This window comes from Diceros bicornis, chromosome X (assembly GCF_020826845.1).
Source record: "Diceros bicornis minor isolate mBicDic1 chromosome X, mDicBic1.mat.cur, whole genome shotgun sequence".
NCBI lineage: Eukaryota > Metazoa > Chordata > Mammalia > Perissodactyla > Rhinocerotidae > Diceros > Diceros bicornis.
Window position 1 is genome coordinate 32795391 of NC_080781.1, and position 22569 is coordinate 32817959.

At 39.7% G+C, this 22569-nt stretch overlaps 1 protein-coding gene across 1 annotated transcript in view; it reads left to right on the plus strand.

Moving 5' to 3' along the window:
• The window catches only part of LOC131400861 (cytochrome b-245 heavy chain), a 32542-nt gene extending 12552 nt beyond the window's left edge, over positions 1 to 19990 (plus strand). Inside the window, exons 5-13 of the mRNA XM_058535629.1 lie at positions 1006 to 1151; positions 3296 to 3486; positions 5770 to 5899; positions 8048 to 8140; positions 10634 to 10887; positions 11669 to 11831; positions 13297 to 13443; positions 15654 to 15778; positions 17271 to 19990. Coding sequence (XP_058391612.1) covers positions 1006 to 1151; positions 3296 to 3486; positions 5770 to 5899; positions 8048 to 8140; positions 10634 to 10887; positions 11669 to 11831; positions 13297 to 13443; positions 15654 to 15778; positions 17271 to 17397 — 1376 coding nt within the window. The 3' untranslated portion in view covers positions 17398 to 19990. The remainder of the gene's footprint in view (positions 1 to 1005; positions 1152 to 3295; positions 3487 to 5769; positions 5900 to 8047; positions 8141 to 10633; positions 10888 to 11668; positions 11832 to 13296; positions 13444 to 15653; positions 15779 to 17270) is intronic.
• Positions 19991 to 22569: the final 2579 nt, after the last annotated feature.

Consider the following 22569-nt stretch of genomic DNA (forward strand, 5'->3'; position numbering starts at 1 on the left):
AAATAATTGATGTTCCAGACAATAGGCATGCACACATACACAGTGATGAACAAAGTAGATGTTTACTCTGCCCTTAAGGAGTTTGTCCATAACCTGAGTAAAATACACTTAGATTTCAGGTATTCAACTGAGTTTCTCAGCTCCTACTAGTAGATAAGTGCAGGCTTTTTGAGCTGTGGCAAATGAAGTCTTTCAAAAGTGAAATGTATGATAAAATCTTGTTAGAGAGCAATATAGTGTAATTGTTTAGAGCATAGATTTGTGTGCCAAACTGCTTGGATTTGATTCTTAACTTTTCTACTTCCTACCTTGGTGACCATAGATTTTAAAGCAATCTGTGCCCCAGTTTCCTCGTCTGTAAGATGAGATGATAATAATAGTACCTAAATCATTGGATCAATGTAATGATTGAGTAATTAGAAAGCATCTATAACAGTGCTTGGCACCTAGTAAGTCCTATGTAAGTGCTTGTTAAGTAAAAAATGCAATTTTTTAAAAAGAATTTCATTCTTATGCCCATTGGTTTGTATCAGTTCAATAAAATTTTGCCATCTCTGTCTGGAGTAATGTCAGAGTCAGATGAATGGACCAGTCAAAGGTATACATTACATGCGAGTCTTCTTGTTTGAGCACAAATATATCAGGGGGAGAGATAATGAAAGCACATCTAAATATCCTCAGAGACCAAGGTTATTTTGTAAAATCTTAGAACTGGTTGGGTCTTTAAGATCATCTAGTTCAACACCTTCATTTTACAAACGAGGAAACCAAGACCGAAGAGGTTAAGTGATTTGCCTATGATCATACAACTACAGAGTAGCTTACCCACTAGAATTACCTTGCCTCTCTGATCCTGGAGACCCACTTCTTGTTTATAAGTGTCCTGGGCCATCCCTGTATCTCCCTGTAACTTATCTTAGAGTTAGGGGCTGTAGCTGGAAACTCAGCTTACAATAAAGTTGTGCACAACTTTCACCCTCTGTTTCTCTTCTCTGCCTTCTTTAGCGATTCACACCATTGCACATCTATTTAATGTGGAGTTCTGTGTGAATGCCCGAGTCAACAATTCTGATAATTATTCAATAGAACTCTCTAACATAGGAGATAAGCCTGGTGAAGCTTACCTCAATTTTGCTCGAGAGAGAATCAAGGTAAGCCTCTTGTTTCCTGATCCAGATGTTCCCTAAGGCCATTAAAACTGAGAACTAGATTTTAGTGAGTGAAAAACTACTTGGCCAGAACAACAACAATGACAAAAGTTGACTAACAATCAGAGGGACAAGTTTGTATATTCTAAGAATGTGTGTACAATGAAAATGTCTCCCATACTCCCAACCCCATGTGTGGAGGGTCACTAGGTGTTTTCCAGTTACTTAAGCTCACTTGTGAGAATGTGCATATGTGGAGCCTGGAGTAATTCAGGTTCACCCATGACAATGCCCAACAGTCAAAGAAAGCCAGGAACATAGTCTGGTGAAACAAGGTTGGGTTTATTGCTTGCTGCAGCAAAAGAGACCTCACACCATGAAGAAGTCTGGGGCATCTCAGGAGGGTGTTAAGAGAGGCTTTTCTAGGACTTGGGTTTGTGTTAGATGCTTTGGGAGGGGTTTAAGGAAGCAAGGATTTGCTATGGATCGGGTATGATCAAGAATTGGGGATAGTTCTAGGATTTGGTATCTTAAATTTTTTTTAGGAGGCAGAAGGAATAGAATGGGGCTAAATCTGTAGTAGGTGAAGAAGCAGCAGTCACGCTTGTTTGTGTCTTGGCTTAGACATGATTTCAGAGTGGTCTTGTTTTTGTCTCACTCCATCACAGTCACAGAATGACCTCATCTGATGTTGGTGTTGTATGAAATTGTTTATATGAAATAGGAAACACTCCGGCTTAGGTGTTAGTACCAGGCCAGCCACCAGCTGATAACTGTCAGTGATGCTTTTCTTCTTTCTTGCCTACAACATCTGAGGGGTGGCCTATGTCTGCTAACTGTCATTCCTTGAGGAGCACAGTACACTGGGAGGAACTCAGCAGTTCTACGGGGGCAGCCATTTGGGGTATCCACAAGCAAGGACTTCTTCCCTTCCAGCAGTTGTTGAACCTTTCTACAGTCAGAGGGAGAAGCTCCAAGTCATCTTCATGTACCCAGTGGCTTGGGAGGATGGCCAAATCACACTACTATACACTGAATTCCAAACATGTTTCCTTGTGTTTAGAAAAGATTACAAGAAAAGTCCCTTAATTTTGCAAAAATAATTATCCTCAAGCTGGTATGAAAAAACTTGCCTGGTCTACTTAGGAACAGAATTAAACAGCATCAAACAAAACAGAAATTCTTTTTCTATAATGTCTTGGATAATTTTTCTTTTCCATTGTTCAGTGTTTGTACAATGAAATATAAGGGTGGAAATGGGAACATACTAGGTGAGCTGACACTGCCATGATGTGCCCAGATATCTTTGGGTCACTTTTACTGTGTCTATGCTCCCCTACCCTTCTGTGTGCTTTCACTTTCAATTTCTTGTACTTGCATTTCTTCCTCAGAGGACTGCCCTGGGGCTGTTGGAGTCCCTTTGCTCACAAGCTCAGAGATCTGGAAGGGACTGGATAGCTAGCCCTTCCCGGGCAGCGCTTAGCCAATAACTGATGGGTGTGGGCCGCGCAAGCCTGGCTTTCTTGTCTTGAGTCAGGATAAACTCTGAGGTGTAACTTACCCTCTGCAGTTCCCCGGCAGCATCAGGCTGAAGTTACCCTCTATAAGACTTGGCCTGAAATCACCCTCTTACTTGAGTTGTACCTCTTTCCTGTCCTATTAACCATTTCCTTACCAGTTTCTTCTGGAGCACATCCTTTTTAAATCACTTGCCCATGAACCCTCATCTCAGGGTCTGCTTCGGGAGAACCCAGCCTGAGATGTTAGGCATGCCCAGAATACATTTGCAAACTAAGCACTGTGGCCCTTTTCAAATAAAAGGGAGAAAGAGCTTCAGACCCTTTTAGGACATCTTACAGTTGACTGCTTTCCTTTATTTGATACTCCCTTAGAACTATTTCAGTGTATCAATTCACAGTTCCTATGACACCTCAACCATATAAGACTTTTTTAAATTGAGAAATATCTATTCCAAGTCTATATCACTTTGTGAGGGATGGTTAGGATTATCTAAAGGGGGAATGAAAATGCCTATTGCCCTGTTCATCAGACACTTTATAAATAAGAAGTCCTGTATTTGAAAGCCTACAAATAATGTGTTTGCGTGTGTGTGTATGTGTCTGTGTGTGTGTGTTTGTTTTTTACAGAATCCTGAAGGAGGCCTATATGTAGCTGTGACTCGGTTGGCAGGCATCACTGGAATTGTCATCACGCTGTGCCTCATACTAATTATCACTTCCTCCACCAAAACCATCCGGAGGTCTTACTTTGAAGTGTTTTGGTACACACACCATCTCTTTGTGATCTTCTTCATTGGTCTCGCCATCCATGGAGCTGAGTGAGTGTTTAAGCTCTGAGGCCAAGTACTTTATGTCCCTCAGTTTCCAGGTGAGGTGCTCTGTTAGAGGCACAGTGACCTCATCTGTGTGTTGTCAGCCTGTCTGCTGAGGGAATATGAGGGGACAACAGAGGTCAGTTTGATAGAAACCACTCAGCAGCACTTTAGTTTCTTGCACTCAATTAATAGCTTATTCATAGTGCAGTTATTTATAGCAAGCTTGAAAAATACACCAAAGTTTGAATATCTTTGCAAGTGTATTCAACGTGTTACAAGTGCTGGTAGGGTCTTGGATGGCTGCAGTGATGTTTCCTGTGGCTTAATCACTAGTAAATGAGACAAACTCCCAAACTGGAGGGGTTAATGATTAACCAGGTGAAAGGGTTTGCTGTAGTGCAATGAGTTTTGATTCAAGCCAATCATTTATTGATTGCCTACTGTGTATGAGGACCGATCTCAAGCACCGTGGGGAGTCCTAGGAGGAAAAATATATGGTTATTGCCTTCAAGCATTCTAATATAATAAAGGTAAGAGCTAACTTCTATTGAGCACTTGTTAGAGACATGAAATGTTTCTTTTAATCCCCAAAAGGTAGATATGCTCTTACTATCCACATTTCCTGGGGAAATTGTAGACAAGGAAACAGATTAAAAATAAAATATGTAGCTCAAGCCACCCAGTTTGTAAGTGGCATAGCTGGGCTTGGAGTCTAGGTGGTCAAAGCAGGCTGTGATAAATGCTCTCATAGAGACACGCAGTGCCTAGATGTGTGGTTGGGAGAGTTTGCCTACTTGGGAATCTTCTTTAATACCAGGTTTCGTTTATTCTACTGTTTCACACCAGCTGATATCCCACCTGCACACAAAAGCAGGCCTGGGGAAGTTCCCTAGTGGGTATGAGGCTCTAGATAACTAAGGGTGGAGGAAGTAGATGCTCAAGGTCCAATGACTCTGCTCAGAGCCCAGTCAGCCTAGAGGTGGCCAAGTAGAAAAAGGGGAAGGGTGGGGAGAAGCAGCATTAGGCAACCACTTGTGTGTTTTCTTGATTGACTTCCTGACTCTGACTCCGATCAACTCTTTCTAAGCACTGAAGAATCTGTGTAGACAAAGAATCTCTTTACTCTCCTAAAGCAATTGAGTATCTTTAAATGGGACTTGGTCATAATCCAGCTGTTTCAGAGAATCCTAGAGAAAACAATGAATCTCTTCCCCTCTCTAGTTTAGTAATTCCACCACTTTACACTAATATAGTTTCATAGATATGCATTTTACTTTGGAGCAGGCAGAGGAGATATATTTACCCCATTCTCCATTTGAGGAGAATCTGCTACTTCCACTGGTTGGCTGATTGCTCACAGTCTTATGGCTAGGTAGCAGTTGAACTGGGATTAAAATCCAGGTTTTCTGACTTCTGGTCCTGGCATTGAGAAGAGAAGGAGAAAATGCAGATTTTTTTTCTGTCACTCCCTATGTGAACTTGGGCATTAAGAACTTTAATAGTTATCATTTTTTGGACCCTTACTTTGTGTCTGCATTTTTTATGCATCATGCCAATTAATTACCCCAATCAGTTGTTCACTTAATATTTATTGAATTGAAGTCAATGGGCTCCGAGCACTTCAAGAGACACACTATTAGTGTTGATGTCTGTGAGAATGTCATAGTCTCCGCAAAGTTGTCTTAAGTTGATTTCAACCTTTTGATTTAATTTAGACAATTTTGAAACAACAAATAAAGGACTTGTACTAAGCCTCAGGGCTACTGTGTGTGATTGTATGGGTTGTCGACTGTACAAGGGTGCCCGGCCAAGGGGAATAAAATTAGCCCAGGCTCTGCTGGCCAAGTTCCATGCCTGTAGGACTGTTCTCACAGAGGGGGCATCTTGTTCTAATTTGCACAAAGGCACTATATGGGCTAGCAGTCACTCTGTTAGATTTGCAGTTTTTCTGTTTTTGTTTGTTTGTTTGTAAATGAAAATAATGCTCAAAACAGAAGCACAAATGCTCCCTTTAAGAAAACATGTATTGAAAAGATCGAAAACTTACACTCTATAATGTTACATATAAATATTTTTTGTGCCACTGTACATACTTTTTTTCTATTGCTGAAGATCACATATTTTCTTTCTCTTCCTCTAATCTGTTTGGAGGGGGCAATAAGATATTACTTTTAAGTGAAAAGTACAGGACCCACATTAGAATACTTAAAATATGCCCAGAATCTCAAAAAACTAAGAACTTAGTTTCTTGCTACTAAATGGTCTGAACTTACATTTCTTCCTCAGGCGAATTGTACGTGGGCAGACCCCAGATAGTTTGCAGATGCACAACATAACAATATGTCATGATAAAATCACACAGTGGGGAAAAATAGAGGAATGTCCAGTCCCGAAGTTCTCTGGGAACCCTCCTATGGTATGTACAATTCATTGTTGCTATTACAGTTTCATTACTGACAATCTTCAAACTGTGTCTAAGAAATACATACAAATGTCATAGAGTTGTCCTTTACGAGTGTCATGGAACTGCTAGAATGTTGTAAGTTTCTACTTTTCTCTGCTATACTTATTGTCTAGAATTATTTCTTGAAAAATAAGCTTTCATTCGTCTATTATGAATGTCTTGATATGAAACTTGGAAAAGCATTGTTTTTGAAAGTGCTGTTTGGCTTCAAGAATTTCCATCTCTTCTCTTCTGGGTATGAGGGCCACAATAATACTAGTTAATGACTTTCAGAAGGATTCCATCCTGAGCAGAGTTGGATAGCTCAGATAATCACTTAGAAGGAGGTAGGAGCCTCTTCAGATACCAGGAAGCAAGCCTTTCTCTACAGCTTTCAGAGCCAAGAAGGAAATTGATAAGGTGATATACGGGGCTCCCTTTAGGCATCAGGAGATCCTGTCTATGAGGCATAAAGGAGGTTGGACAGCCAGGTTTATACCAACATTCGAAGGCACTGCATGGTAGAGCAGGAGTGTGGCGGGGAAAACACGCTGAAAGAGCCTCCATTTTGTGTATTCTCAATATCTCTGCTCCATCGAGTGAGAAGTGGGCCCTGTGATCTTCATATCTTTTCCCCCATTGGCAAACAGTATTCTTTATTGGTTATCATGCTAGCCATTGGTATAGAACTAGGCAAAATCAGCATTTGTGCAGGACTTCTGAACAGGATTATTATTTTTTTCAAGTACAATATAATATAAAGGCAAATTTCCTGTCCCATTTTCTCCTTTCTTTTTTCCTACTCTTCTAATATAGGAGTATTCTTCCTCTAGACAGAACATGCTGTCTGGGGACTTAACATCTTTAAGCATCCTTGCTCATTAATGAAAGCAATTAGACACATCAGTGAACTCCCACTACACGCAGACATCAATAGAAAGGATAAAAAGGGAACTGTATTGCAGGTCCTCTTATGGGCTAGGGGAAGGCACGTTTCCTCGAAGACAGCTGGAGTCAGAGTACTACTACCTTAACAGACATCTACCTCAAAGGAACTTCTGGGTTTCTGGGGATGATTAGAGTCAATGTCCAAGACCTGGCTCTGTTCAATGGGGCTCCATGGTGGCACCCAGGTAACAGATGGATGATACCATACTGTTTTAAAAACCTGTCCCATGAAAACAATGGCCAGTAGCAGAACATTTCTAACTTCTGGGGCAGATATTCTTTAACTTTGGCTGGAGATAGAGATATTCAGGTACTTTCAACTTCCAACAATAAGTTTCTAAAAAAATAATTTAATAGAAAGACCATATGTGAGACTATGGGAAGCAGTCCATGATTTTTTTTTTCCCTCTTGGAATCCGTTCTGGAATGTCATCTTTTAGATGATATTGCCTTCTATAATTCTTTACTTCTTCAGGTATTAAACTAGAAACCTAACTGACTGAGTCCCAGGATGGATCTTTGTGGCCTAAATATTTTAATACAGCCAATAATGCCACAGGGTAGTTCCAGTGTTCTGAAACACTGCAGATTCTGACAAGAGGGGAATCCAGAGAAATCTGAAAGTCTTTGGGTTTGTCCCTATTCAGCAAGTGCATTGCATAGCTCCTAGAACTTAGCAGGATATTGGAGAAACAGCTAAATTCTTGCATGAAATTTCTCATGTTGCAAAAGATAAAACTTTGACTACATTAACTCAGAGAAAGAAATTGCAATGTTGTGTTAAAAATATGGTGTTGCTGAAATACTATCCTTTAGAGAAATGTTAATTCTGAAACCAGCCTTGCTTTGCTGTAGGGTTATTGCAACTGCTGTTGTGACACTAGGAGGAAATCCTATTCTTGTGGGCAGTTCCTCTTGGGAAAGTTTCATACTGTAGATATAGTTCCCCAATGTGGCAAAGGAGAATGTTCATTTTTACTGGCTCGAAAATTTATTTTAATGTTAGATATTTGTCATGCATTCTATTTTAGAAGAAATTTACTAATCAAATATCAAATATTTAAACAAGCCTACAAAGATTAACTTGACTTTCAAAATTTTTTGTCCCCATGAATCTTTTATTAGCTGTCACCCTTTAACACATGCTTTTTTCATTTTTTGCTCTGATTACAGACTTGGAAATGGATAGTGGGTCCCATGTTCCTGTATCTCTGTGAGAGGTTGGTACGGTTTTGGCGATCTCAACAGAAGGTGGTCATCACCAAGGTATTGGCTGTTTTAGGAATTACTGATAGCACCTAACTATATCATGGACAAGTCTACCCAAGTTCTCTATATCATTGGTCAGAGCTCTTTTTTACTCAGTTTCTTTTGATTAAATTTATGGCAGAGAGAAGACCTACAGTTTATTTCAATGTACTGAGCTTGATAATCAAGTGGTTGGGCCTTTTAATTGGGGAAACTAGAAGTTAACATTTTCTACTGAAAAATGAACCCAAGTGTTTTGTGTACATGAATCTGTGTGTGTGTATGTGTGTGTGTTTGTGTAGAGGGGAGGAGCATAGAGTGATTGATTATCTGATTAGTTAAGAGTGGATAAGCAAAAGAGGTGAGTTCAAAAGGGGATATGCTGAGCCTTAAAATATTCAGATGCCAAAAGAACCAGGGAACCAAGAGTAGGTCTGATTAACGTTGAGATAGTTTTCTAGGTCCCCTTTACCTCCTTTTCTGTGCTTTGTATATAATCACAGAATATTAGAGTTAAAGCCCAAAGTATCAAGCAAGTTAGTAACTACACTGCATTTAGAATTGAGTCTCCTGACTCCAAGCATATAGTGGCTTTTTCCCCATGCTTCTGTACTGCTTCTCATCAATCAATCAATATCCAACAAAATAAATAGAAATGGAAACTCCTTGTTATAGTTTTAGGAAACACCAGACAAAATTATTTTTATCAAATAAAAATTAATTCAATTCAATTCAGTTCAAAAAGTATTTACCAAAAGCCTGCTATGGGTTGTTTTTGCAAAACACACAAATTCTTCCTGTCCTCCACCCTAGCTTTTCTTTCTTGGCATCTGTGGAGGGTGATAGTAAAGTTAGTCCAGCTGGCACTGGAAATCTTGAAATAAATATAGGAAGCTACAACAGTTCTTCTTTTATGATACCTATGTTGAATTATAAGAAAAATCCCACAGATCAGCAAAAAGAGCTGCCACAAAATTTCCCTTACTAGATAAGAGCTGACTAACCAGACAAATATTTCCCTTAAACACATTTCTGAGGCGGACTTGTTTTCTTGTGAAGAAAATATTCATTTTTTTCTCATATCAACACACATAAGAAACAAGGTGTTACCCAAAACTATTCCAGTTACAATGCTGTCCACTAGTACATTTTATTTAATTCAATCCCAATTTTGCCTGTGGCTGCAAAATTGCAATATGGTAAAAATTGTTTTCACCATACAAAATCGCAACATGGTAAATATAATTTTCAAAATAATTTTTGTAAATTTTTGTTTTCTGTTTTCAAAATGAAGCTTTACAACTCCTTATTTCAAGGAAGAAGGGAAGCTGGTTACAGGTTTATCAAATAAGATATATTTAAATCACAAGTTTCGGAAATATTTGGCAACTTTTATTAAAAGGATTTCCCATTCTCCCATTCCTCAGTCACAAAAAGAAAAGCCCAGCAATATCAGTCAACATTGGGAAGCTGCTCTTTTGTTTCCATTGATTTTTCTTTCCTTTGATGTCCCTTGGTTTATTTTTAGTTGTACAGATAAAGTCCTTCTAGGCATCTCAGGAATCGTAAAAAAAAAAAAAAAAAAAAAAAGAGTATATTACTTTCTGTATTACAATGAGAGTTTTTCATTGTGTTTTATTTTTTTAAAATTATTTACCAACTCACCAGTTGATGGACATTTGGATTGTGTCCAATTTTTTGCTATTATGAACAAATTGGTTATGAACATTTGTGTACGTGGAGAATGAGGATGGCAATGGGTGGGTAGGGCCTGGCTTTGGGAGAGATGGATGGCGTATTCCCAAGGTAGGGAGAAATGTATAAACAATGCATGGAATCAGGCGGGTTCAAGGTGCGACTCAGAACAAAAGTAGACCAGCACCGTTAGGCTTGCTTTGGGGGATGTTGCTGTATAAGTAGCCAATGGAGGCTCCTTCTTCTTCTATCCAGCTGCTAAGGCTCTGGATCATCCCCTGGGGAGACAGGAAGGCTGAGCAGGAAACCATCTCTTCTTCCTGTTTCTAGCACCTGCCTTGACTTCTTAGAGAAAAAAAATATCACAGTAGGCTGGTGTCTTACGTTGGATTCCCTGGAAGGACTCTGAGATAGAAAACTGCATGCAGAGGTTTATTGGGGCATATTCTCAGGAGACGAACCTATAAAAGAAAAGAAAGGCAGGATTGGGGAGAGGAAAAAGCTGACCCTCAAAGTAGTTGCAACTGCGGCCTCAGTTAATCCTACAGGGAGTGCTGGAGTTGGATGGTCCCTCGGAGTTGTCCCAAATTGAGGAGAGGAGCCAGGTTTGTATCCCTGCATCAGCTCATTGTTGACCATGGGCTGCAGCCGAGGGCAATTCCCAATGAGAGACACATCTGGTAGAGGAACTGCTGTGCTGGCCCTGAAGAAGGGACTTGGGTGGGGCATCTTAGCTCAGTCTTTTATCCATATGGACACAGAAAAGGCAAGTATTTGGGGAAAGTGTAGTTTCCAGAGACATGCTTTGTTCCCTAGGTGGTCACTCATCCTTTCAAAACCATCGAGCTACAGATGAAGAAAAAGGGATTCAAGATGGAAGTGGGACAATACATTTTTGTCAAGTGTCCCGTGGTGTCCAGGCTAGAGTGGCACCCTTTCACACTGACCTCTGCCCCTGAGGAAGACTTCTTTAGCATCCATATCCGCATTGTTGGAGACTGGACAGAGGGACTGTTCAAGGCTTGTGGCTGTGATAAGAAGGAGTTTCAAGATGCCTGGAAGCTACCTAAGTGAGTACAAAGTGCACATTACGAAGGTGTACGAATTCAGGAAAAATGTCACTAAATAGCTCCTCTTCTCCCGTCTCTCACTATACTATCTCCTGAGTCTGACAAAACACACAGGTTCTAGAAATATAGGTAGCTATCTCTGTGTTCCTCATTTTATGTTTGTGGTGTGTTTATGCATATATATATATGCGTATAAATCTTATGTGAAATATAAAATATTTGAATCAAATATTAATAATTAATATTCCCAAATTCCTTTAAATATGTAAGGATCAAGGCCAAGGTATATTAATATTCCTAACAAACAGAATTATAGTGTATCAAAGATATTCTTAAAATTTAAGTACCACACATTATTTGAGGATAAATGCCATAGGTTATTCACTTTGCCTCTTTCTTCCCACATGCCTAACATGGTGTCAGGCACTTGGTAGATGATAAAGACAAGTTTGTTGAATAACTCAATGAATAGACAAATGAAAAGTGTGTGTGTGAGTGTGCATGTGTGTGTTGTAGGTGAAGGGGGTGGGAATATAAAAAAAATACCCCTGAGAGTTACCAAATGTTTTCAGTTAGCTAAAATTTCCTCTTTTTTACTTCCAATTCCAATGATGACACTAAATTAGTTACTTGAAAGCTATTTCATAGAAGGAAGTGCCCCATAGATACACTGTTCCAGTTTGAAGTGACATATTGCACACTCCCAGTAATAATGTGTGCCCCATCCTACTCTGAAGAGCAAGATATCTCTGTAACCATCTCCTCCCATGCTTCCCTCCAGGATAGCTGTTGACGGGCCCTTTGGCACAGCCAGTGAAGATGTGTTCAGTTACGAGGTGGTGATGTTAGTAGGAGCAGGGATTGGGGTCACACCCTTCGCATCCATTCTCAAGTCAGTCTGGTACAAATATTGCAATAATGCCACCAATCTGAGGCTCAAAAAGGTAGGTTCTTTCATTTTTCACAGGGCTTGGAGCTATTATCACATTCTGCCGAGTAAAGCCTGAGAAGGCTTTCGGGGCAGAGACCAAGGGAGGTGAAGACAAGTTCTGGGTGGTTCCAGAGAGACAGGCTACTCATAAAAGAGCTATGTGATAAGTTAAATGTGCTTCTATATAAGAAGGCCTATTATTGAAAGTAATATACTGTATTTGTATAGCATTACTAGAAATTCAGAAGAAAGAAAGTTGGGAGAGAAAGAAAGCATTCACAACCCTGATCCGATAGCTTTTCTTTTTGTACATTCTCTTCCAATATTATCCATGTGTTTACGTATTTTTAGAAAGCTGTAAATATTGAGTATGTATAATTTCATGTCCTGTTTTTTTTTTTTTTGGTGAGGAAGATTGGCCCTGAGCTAACCTCTGTTGCCAATCCTCCTCTTTTTGCTGAGGAAGAATAGCCCTGAGCTAACATCTGTGCCAATCTCCTTCTATTTTGTATGTGGGACGCCACCACAGCATGGCTTGATGAGCGGTGCATAGGTCTGCACCCGGGATCCGAACCTGCGAAGCCCGGGCTGCCGAAATGGAGCCCACAAACTTAACCACTACACCACTGGGCCGGCCCCTCATGTCCTGCTTTTTTAAAAAACATATTACACTGCTTTTCAGTGTTGTCACAGGCTCTATAATGATCATTTTTAATGATTCCTTCTTGTTCCATTGAGAGGATATAGAATAATTTTTCTATCATCCTATGTTAGATATTGAGATTGATTCCATTTCCTGCCCTCCCGATACTTTTTTTTTGCAGGGGGAGGGCAGGAGACATATTCTTTCATGTACTTTTACTTTCTTATGGATATCGCCTCAGAATAAATTCTCAGGGGATTTTTTTTGTCACATGTTAATTTGGTTTCATTGCCTGATAAAGGACATCTTTAACAAAACTTGAGATATTTTAATACTGTAGAGATAACCTCTAATAGGGACATTGAGCTTGCCTTGACTTTTCATTCTCTCCTTTTCCTCTTTTCTCTGTGGAGGAGGTGTGGGTAGAACTACTTTTTTCCCAAGGAACTCAGGAATGTCTGGCAGTGGCAGGCAAGGAAGCAGTCCTGTGGTAGCCACTACTAGTCTAGATTCCAGTGATCCTTCTGAGAGAAGATACAAAGGAAGCCAGAGATTCTGGGAGGACAAGAGCAAACACAGAGGGAAAGTTGTGGGCTAATGTTTTTTTCTTAAGCTATGAATTTTGAGGCCAAGCTATTTATTTACTGCCCTGCCAGTGTGAAGGCCAGAGCAAGTTCGTGTGAACTAACTTGTCAAATGCCCATAGCTTTCTGAAAACCCAATTCTAAGCATTCTGAGCAGCAGGAAAAAGTTGGGGAGAGGGTAGAAATCCCTATGTCAATGCTGATAGGTCCTATTTAAATATAATCTGCTTCCTGATCTGTCTGTCTTTCAGATCTACTTCTATTGGCTGTGCCGGGACACACATGCTTTTGAGTGGTTTGCCGACTTGCTGCAGCTACTGGAGACCCAGATGCAGGAGAGGAACAATGCCGACTTCCTTAGCTATAACATCTATCTCACTGGCTGGGATGAGTCTCAGGTGAGGACAAGATCCCAAATCTCTGGTCCTTCCCATGGTGCCCACGGCTTTCTGACTTCCCCTTGGTTATTGGAGTGTCTTGTGCACTGTATTTACCAAGAACAGTTGATAGATTCGGGTAATCCAGCCCGTTTACTCTCACTCAATATTCCCCACGTGTTCAGACAGTTGAGACTAGATTTAAAGTTGATATCTGTGGAACACATCAAAGCTAAAAAGCCTACAATGAATAAAAGCCATGACTTTGACCTTATTAGAGCAGTGCTTCCACCAGGGGGTCTCGACCCAGGTGGATAAGATGATCCATCAGGTTATGGGAAGACAGTATTAGCTTTCTCTCTTTCTCTCTCCCTTTATACACACACATTTATACATACACATGTATATCCCTTTAATTTTATGTTTACACATGTTTTGTAATATACAGAATACATTTAAGAAGTAGTATTAATAACTGCTAATAGTTATTAAGCATATACTATGTGCCAGGTACTGTTCTTATTGTTTATACAGATTGTCTAATTCAATCTTTGCAACAACCTTATGATGTAACTACTATTATTATTCACATTTTACAGATGAAGAAACCAAGGCACAGAACAGGTTAGGTCATTTGTCCAAGGGCACCCAGCTAGTAAGTGGCAGAGTCAGAATGCTCCACAGCCTACACTCTTAGCAACTCCCGGTAGTTCACGATTATCATTTATAAGTAAATCAAAATATATCTAATGAAGGAGATATATACATGTGTGTATATTTGTGTGTGTATATGTGTGTGTGTGTGTGGTGTATATATATATATATATATATATATAGCCCCTCTCCCTCCAGGGACATTTAGTAATGTAAACACTCTACAATTCACAAGATAACCCCCCACAACAAAGAATTATATGGCCCCAAATGTCAAAAGGGCCTTGATTAAAAAATTCTGAAACAAATTAATGATTCCTAGGGGATAACATCTTTCTAAATAAGCAAACATTAATGACTTGGCCTAGAAGCAGCATAAGCTGTCCCCGCTGAGTGAGGAGCTAAGGCAAGAAAGAGTCTCTGCCTATTCCTAGCCAATGTCTCAGCTGGCCATACCCATACATTGGCTCCTCAACCCTGGGCATCTTTCACATGTACCTTGTACCTGTGAAAACTGACTTCTCATTTGGGTTTTGGCATAATGTTGATCATAGATCCTCCAAGTCTTAGAAGAGTCTTGTTGCAAATGTAGATCCAGGGACACATGACGATGATAGTTGCTGCTCCAGAAAAAGTGGTTTCAAGATGTCACTTCTGCAATTTAAAAGCAAAACAGCAACAACAAAAAATATTTGATAAAAACAAAACCCAGGAAAAAATCTGTAATATATAAATTGCTTTGCCGTTTTGTTTTTTAAAAAGCCAGACACAGTTTTTTTAATGGGGCATTGAAAAATAGTTATTTTGCTTTGCAAAACTGGTCCCTACAAGATTATTAAACCAGAGTAACTACCTTTCTTAACCTCATCCATCCTCTGTCCAGTGAATTTAAAACTTGATTTAATTTTTAAATAAATTTAATTAACCGCTTTTATGAAAAATATCTGTTGTTCAAACTGAGGCCCCCTAGAATGGTAGCTAAGAACAACATGTGACTATGTACACACACACACACGGACTGGCTTTAGGCTTGGTTTCATGTCTCATTATGTTACCAAATATGAATGCATTTTAATCTAGGATTGTTTTAATTCTTGGAGATTCTTCCAAAGGAGTGGGAGTATATTAAGGTGAGGAGAGAAAGTCATAGAGCAGATGAAATGTAGAGCAGAGAGAAAAATAGTGAGACAGAGAATTTAAATCCTACCTATACTTCGAAGCCTGACTCAAATGCTGCCACCCTGAAACCTTCCCGTATCTTCCCACCCTACCTTCCTTCTTTCCTCTCACTGAGGGGTTTGTGCCTCTTCCATGGCACTCATCATACCCAATTCTACAAATAGGATTATTCATGTTTATACTTCAAGGTCTGCCCTTCTAGATTGTAAATTGCTGAAGGAGACCTAGTTTGTTCATCTTTGTTTACCTTCTAGCCTTCAGCCTGGTGCCTTGCCCCAAACATGTATATGGTTAGAATGGGTAGTGAGAACTTGATTTGTGAGATATGTAAATATATCTGTGTGGTTTTTTTACAGCATGTCTTTTTTTGTTTTCTGAATTCATGTCCTTTCTTGCAGGCCAATCACTTTGCTGTGCACCATGATGAGGAGAAAGATGTGATCACAGGCCTGAAACAAAAGACTTTGTATGGACGGCCCAACTGGGACAATGAGTTCAAGACAATTGCGAGTCAACACCCAAAGTAAGGAGACCCCACCAGGGTGTTCTTGAGGCTCATGGTTTACCTAAAGCAGCAGCTCCCAAACATGGCTAGATTTGTATATTCTGGAAACTAAAATACCTAGATTACTATATTCACACCCAATAGAAAGTTCTAGATACCTGTGACTTTAAGAAGGAGTCTTTAAATCACACCAAAATTACCTGGAGAGTTATTATGTATAAACAAAGATTCCCAGGCCCTCACCTCAGACTTTCTGAGCCCTGCTCCTCCCAAGTAGGGCCATAACTCAATTCTTTTCTTTTGTCTCCTAAATTTCACTAGAGTAGGATCTGGCCCCGTGGCTTAGTGGCTAAGTGCGTGCGCTCCGCTACTGACGGCCCAGGTTCGGATCCCGGGCGTACACCGACGCACTTGTCCGGCGTGCTGAGGCCGCATTCCACATACAGCAACTAGAAGAATGTGCAACTATGATATACAACTATCTACTGAGGCTTTGGGGAGAAAAAGGGAAAAAAAAAGAGGAAGATTGGCAATAGATGTTAGCTCAGGGCCAGTCTTCCTCAGCAAAAAAAAGAGGAAGATTGGCAATAGATGTTAGCTCAGGGCCAGTCTTCATCAGCAAAAAAAGAGGAGGATTGGCATGGATGTTAGCTCAGGGCTAATCTTCCTCACAAAAAACAAAAAAATTCACTAGAGTATTTACTTCTTTTAATTCAATACGATTTATACTTATTAGTAAGGAGACACTGTCTCCACTTTCAGTTTTAGCTTTCAAGTCTAAAATCGTAAGTTGACGGGCATCCCAAAGTCCTTTCTGCCCTCGCTAAAGTTTTAGTGAAACATCATGAAACTTTGAAGGGATCCTCCATTTTGCTAGAACACATGATAAACTCAAGAAATCACCATAAATATATCCTTTAGGCCATTGCTGCTTATATTCTAATGAGCATATGTATCACTTCGGGATCTTTTTAAAATGCAGATGCTGATTTAGTAGGTCTGGGGTTGGGCCCAAGAATCTGCATTCTTAAAAAGCCGACACCTAGGCTCCTTGTCTGGAACCACAACTTGAGGAACAAGGCTTTAGACTCTAAAATGTAGAGAGATGAAGCCACACCAAGCTATTGGCAGAGTTGGTGTACCTAAAGTGGGTTTGTTCCTGATTTCAAGGTGCCAGAGAGGGTTTGGGGACACAGAGCCCTAAAGGGAAGTAGCCCCCAGACTCACAAATTCACCACCATTTTCTCTGTGGTAGAAGTTTCCATAAACCCGGCTTGAATGTCATTTTCCAGGGAAGTCAACTGCCTTTTGAAGTATCCAGCTTACCCCGCAAACAGGGCTGAACCACTCTGCTGCAGGATACTCTGAACTCTGCCATGTGTGGAAAAGACAAAGAAGCAGAGGGGACTCTGCCCTGGGGCCTAAAAGCGATAGGGAATTCCCCCATGTGCTTTGTAGTCTATCCCATCCCAAAGCCTAAAACTGTCTTTTTTTCTTTCTTTCCCCAAAGCACCAGAATAGGAGTTTTCCTCTGTGGACCTGAAGCCCTGGCTGAAACCCTCAGTAAACAGAGCATCTCCCACTCCGAGGCTGGCCCTCGGGGAGTGCATTTCATTTTCAATAAGGAAAACTTCTAATTGGTCTCTTCCGTGAGAAAATAAATGTGGGCTATGCTGCCAAATGCCCAAATAATGCTAGTTGATAATATAAGTTCCTTCCCTTTAAAAAAAAAAAAGGAGGAAAAGAAACTATAATGTGATGGTTTTGCCTGAAAGAAATGTCAAAGATTGTTTGATAGTGATAATTTGCATTTGTATGGGGCTTTATGGTTTTCAGAGCACTTTTACAAACATTATTTCATTTTTTCCTTATGCCAGAGACGCCAAAGAAAGATAGGGCAAGGATCCTTGGATCCAGTTCTTAGGATAAAATGAATGGGGGCTCAAAATGGTGAAGTAACTTACCTAAGATTATGAAGCTGAGACAGGATCTAGGCCATCTGACTCCAGGTTTGGTACTCTTTCCACGATACCAGGCTGCCTGGAAATAGGTTTGTATACTCCCCCAAAGAAGAAGCAAACCAGGGAGTAGCTATTCATTTTCCATTTTGTGTCATCTTTGTTATCATTATTGTCAGGTCGGAGGAAATTCTCCAAATAGGAGACAGTGTATTCTGAGAGTGATTCAACATTTAATCATGACAGGATTGACCTCTGAGCATATTCTAGTTTACCAATGCAGCAGCCTAACTGGGTCAGGAATTCTTCTTACAAAAGAATATTAGGCTGACTAAAGTTAATGTGTTACCCAGCATTTACAATGGTGGTTGGCAGAGAGTGGCTACCCAATGAAAGTTTGTTGAATGAATGAATGAAGAGACATTTAGAACCAGACAGTGCCAGGGTAGAATTAATTTAAGGCCTTAAACAGAATTATCTAAGGAAAAACTTGTTTTACTCTTATAGACCAAAGGAAGCTGATTCTTCTGAGGGTAGAGAACAGGCTACAGATAGTAACCAATAGGATGTCCCGGAGGTTCCCTCACATTCTTATTTGAAGCATGGAGGAAAGGGAGATGGAGGCAGAGAACTGACCTCCTACCATAACTCTGGCTGGCTCCTCTAGTCCTGCTCCCTGTGCTATGATAGAAATGCAAACTGATTTGCTGCCTGAAAGGCTCTCCTCTAGCCAGCACTTGTGAATTTGAAATTAAGAATTGTGACAAATATGTATCTGACATGACTATCTGCTTTAAATAGCATCCGCCCCTTGTTTTACTTAAATACTCACACACAAAATGGATCTTATTTGTGTGACTAACAGTTTATTTTTTATATCATTATCATTATCATCATGAAATTTACATCCTAGAAACAAAAATCCCCAGCTTACTGTGTAGGCATTGAATTCACACCCAATAGAATATTCTGGATATCTGTGAGTTTAAGAGAGGGTCTCTAAATCACTGTTAGTGTGACCAGAAACAGTTTTTTTTTTCTTAGAACTGCTCTTATTTCCGGGAACTGAAAACAGCTTTGTTGCGGCCACCCTCTGGAACCACAGATATTTAGAACTATTTAAATTTGGTAATGAGGAAGAAAGAGAAGAAAGCAGGGGGAAGGGCAGAAGACTGGGTTAGGATGAAACTGAAGGGAAGGGGGAAAGAGAAAAGAAGAAGAGTGAGAGAAAGCAAAATGGCAAAAGGGAAGGGTAGAGGAAGGGAGTGTCACATTGGTCAATTTCTACCCCAGATTTCTTAAAGTTTTGTATGTATTGAATATAATTGAAGGAGGCATACACATATTCATTTTATTTTGATTATATGTGGTATTGAACCTGAAATTCTGATCACAAATTTTGATGCCGAGCAGGCATATTCAGGGGACTGAACTAGTACGAACTAGTAAGAGCCCTTGTTGCTTTGGGCTCCCAGGATGCCCATGACATTGACAAGTCAGGGTTGCTGCAGGAATGTCACCTCCCCAAAATGTCCCAGGAAGGTTTCCACTTAGAGAAACTTAGGTACAGCCTGTTCACACTACACCTCGTGTCAGTTCATTCATTCAACAAATTTTTATTGTGCTAATACCATGACTCACACTCTGTGTTCATAGTATCAATTCTCTATGGCAAGGTGTGAGCAAGAGGGGGAACCTCAGTTGTAAGGAGTCTGAGAATCTTGGCCCTCTCTAACCTATGTGGCCTAAGTAAAACCAACTCCATTTGTTGCTCTGAAAATGTTTGTCTGGGGTTTTCTACGTTTGACACCAACATAGTTACCAAAATAGAGAGATCTGTCCTGTATTATCCTGGTTATGCGATGAAAAATGAGTGTAAAAGGGCTTGTCATTATGAGAGCTTCCTGCTTCATCCTTCTCCCAAACCGCCAGCCGCCAGCCGCCAGCCGCCAGCGCAGCTGCTTTAGCATTTAGCATTTAGCGTTTAGTAACAGGTACTGAGAGAACGATTAAGCATTGTTTTTAATCTCAAGGCTATGAAGGTTTTTTTTAGTTCTCCGGCTTTTGCAATATTGCATTAATGAAATCTGAATACTTGTAGGTGTTGTATGTGAATAGTTTTGGGGGGCCCTGGGAGATAATTCCTGGGAAGAACTATTAAAATTGTGCTCAACTATTAAAATTAATGAGCTCTCTCGGTGTCTGTGTTATTGATCTCTGTATTAAAGAGTGAATTAAAATAAATAAATAAAGCGTGGATTCAGATAGTGAAGATTTTCTCTGCCCTAGTGGAGTTGAGTTTCTCTGTTTTTGCATAATACATGCCAAACACTGCACAATTGATGGATTAGGAAGGGAAAACTGAGTACTGAGTTGTGTGCTAATGTCCTGGTGATCCTCACAGCACTGGTATAAGGGACAATGGGGTATCACCTCACATCATTGACAGAATTTCAAAGGCAAAAAAGTCCCAGTATAAGACTTCTTTTTTTCATTTCCGCTCATGTTTTAGGCTCTAACTTTGCAATTAGATGTCATCAAATCAGATTGTGACTACATATATATGCTCATGGTTCTGTGTTGGCCGTTGTCCTAAATGAGTCAACCAACTACGATCCCCACTGTCTAGAAAATGGATAAGAGATATGGTCATATATTCCTGTGGGAGTCAACAAGTGCTGCCAAGGGGGCAAAGGACATTACCTGAAACAGATGTCAACAATAGAAATAGCTAACATTTAGTAAATACCTTCTACTATACCAAACATCTTCCGTACACTTCAGCTAATCCCTCAGGACACTGCAAGGTAGCCATTTTATCCCAATTTTGATGATTAAAAAACTGAAGCTAAGAAAGGACAAATGATAGGCGCAAACTCTCTCTCAATACTGGGCGACTGTGTCAACATTAAGTCCACATCTTTCTGACAAAAAAAGTCCATGTTCTTTATACTACACTAGCAGATTAGACAAAGTATAAGTAACCAAAGATATTTTCAAATCTCTTGTGCTAGGTGCAGATTAGGCACTAAGAACAGCTGGCTAACAGTGTTGGTATAAACCTCTGGTTTATGCCACCTAAGTATCTTAGTATCTTAGTTTAGAAACACTGGTTAACTCGATTCATGCTAATTTTTATATTTATTTTTTTAATGTTTTTTTATTGAGCTATAATTGACAAATAAAATTGTAAGATATTTAAAGCATACAACATGATGATTCACCAAATAATGTTTTTCCATAGAACAACAGCTTTCACCTATATAGCTACAATGCAATGAACCAATCCAAGAAATTTAACACTGATACAAAACTATCATTTACTATATAGTCTGTGTATAGGTGACATTGTATCCTTAGTGTGTTGCATTAGGAATTAGGTCTTGTCAGTTTGTCCTGTTATTGGTAGTATTAAGTTCAATCACCAGATTTCTCTGTTATAAATATAAGGGTAACATTTTACTTTTGTAACTAGTAACTAATATTTGGGGACTACTTTGTGACTATATAAATATCATTTTCTCTGATAGCATTTCACCTAGTTGTTTTAGCATGCATTGCTGAAATTTCACTGAATTGATTTCTATAATGATGGTTATAAAATATCTGGATTCTTAAACCTCAATAATCTGCCAATTTCTCTTCTTTTTTCCCCAGATTTATTGAGATATAATTGACATATAACATTGTGTACGTTTAAGAGGTACAATGTGTTGATTTGATACATTTATATATCGCAAAATAATTACCACCATAGCATTAGCTAACACCTCTATCCCATCCGTAATTACCATTGCTTTTTTGTGGTGAGAACATTTAAGATTTACTTTCTTAGCAACATTTAAGTATATAATACAGTATTATTAGCTGTAATCACCATGCTGTACATTAGATTCCCAAAATGTGTTCACTTTATAACTGCAAGTTTATACCCTTTGACCAATATCTCATTTCCCCCACCTCCCAGCCCCTGGTAACCACTACTCTCCTCTCTGTTTCTCTGAGTTTTTATATTCCACATGTAAGTGAGATCACATGGTATTTGTCTCTCTCTGTCTGACTTATTTCACTTAGCATAATGCCCTCAGGTTCCTCCAAGTTGTCACAAACAGCGGAATTTCCTTCTTTCTCATGGCTGAACAATACCACATCTTCATTATCAGTTCATCCATTGATGGACACCTAGGTTGTTTCCACATCTAGGCTATTGTGGATAATGCTGAAATGAACATGAAGTGCAGATATCTCTACAAGATTCTAATTTCAATTCCTTTGGATATATACCCAGAAGTGGGATTGCTGGATCACATGGCAGTTCTATTTTTAATTTCTTGAGGAACCTCCATACTGTTTTCCATAATGGCTGCACCAACTTACATTCCCACCAACAGTGCACAAGCGTTCCCTTTTCTCCATAACCTCACCAACACTTGTTATCTCTTGTCTTTTTGATGACAGTGTTGGAGAGGAAGAAATTTTTCTCTACCCTTCTAGGTTCTTCTGGCTAGTCTAAGGATTAAATTGACGTGAGATGGAATAACAAGAGAAAATCAAACAAGTTTAATAACATGTATACATGGGAGAAACCCGGGAAAACTGAGTAACTTGCCAAAATGGCTGAAGCCACCACCTTAAATATCATCTGCAGCTAAAGACAAAAGAGGATGTGGGGGTAGTGGTTTGGGACTTCAAAGGGGAGAAAGCAATTCACATGGATATAGAAAAGCAAATGTTTGGTAAAGAAACGTTTGCCATGCCTTGCAGAGACAATGGGACATGGAGAGGGCTTTGATCGAATGGGCCTTGCTGGGTTCCTCCATGTCTATCACACCTAGTTCATATTATACTATA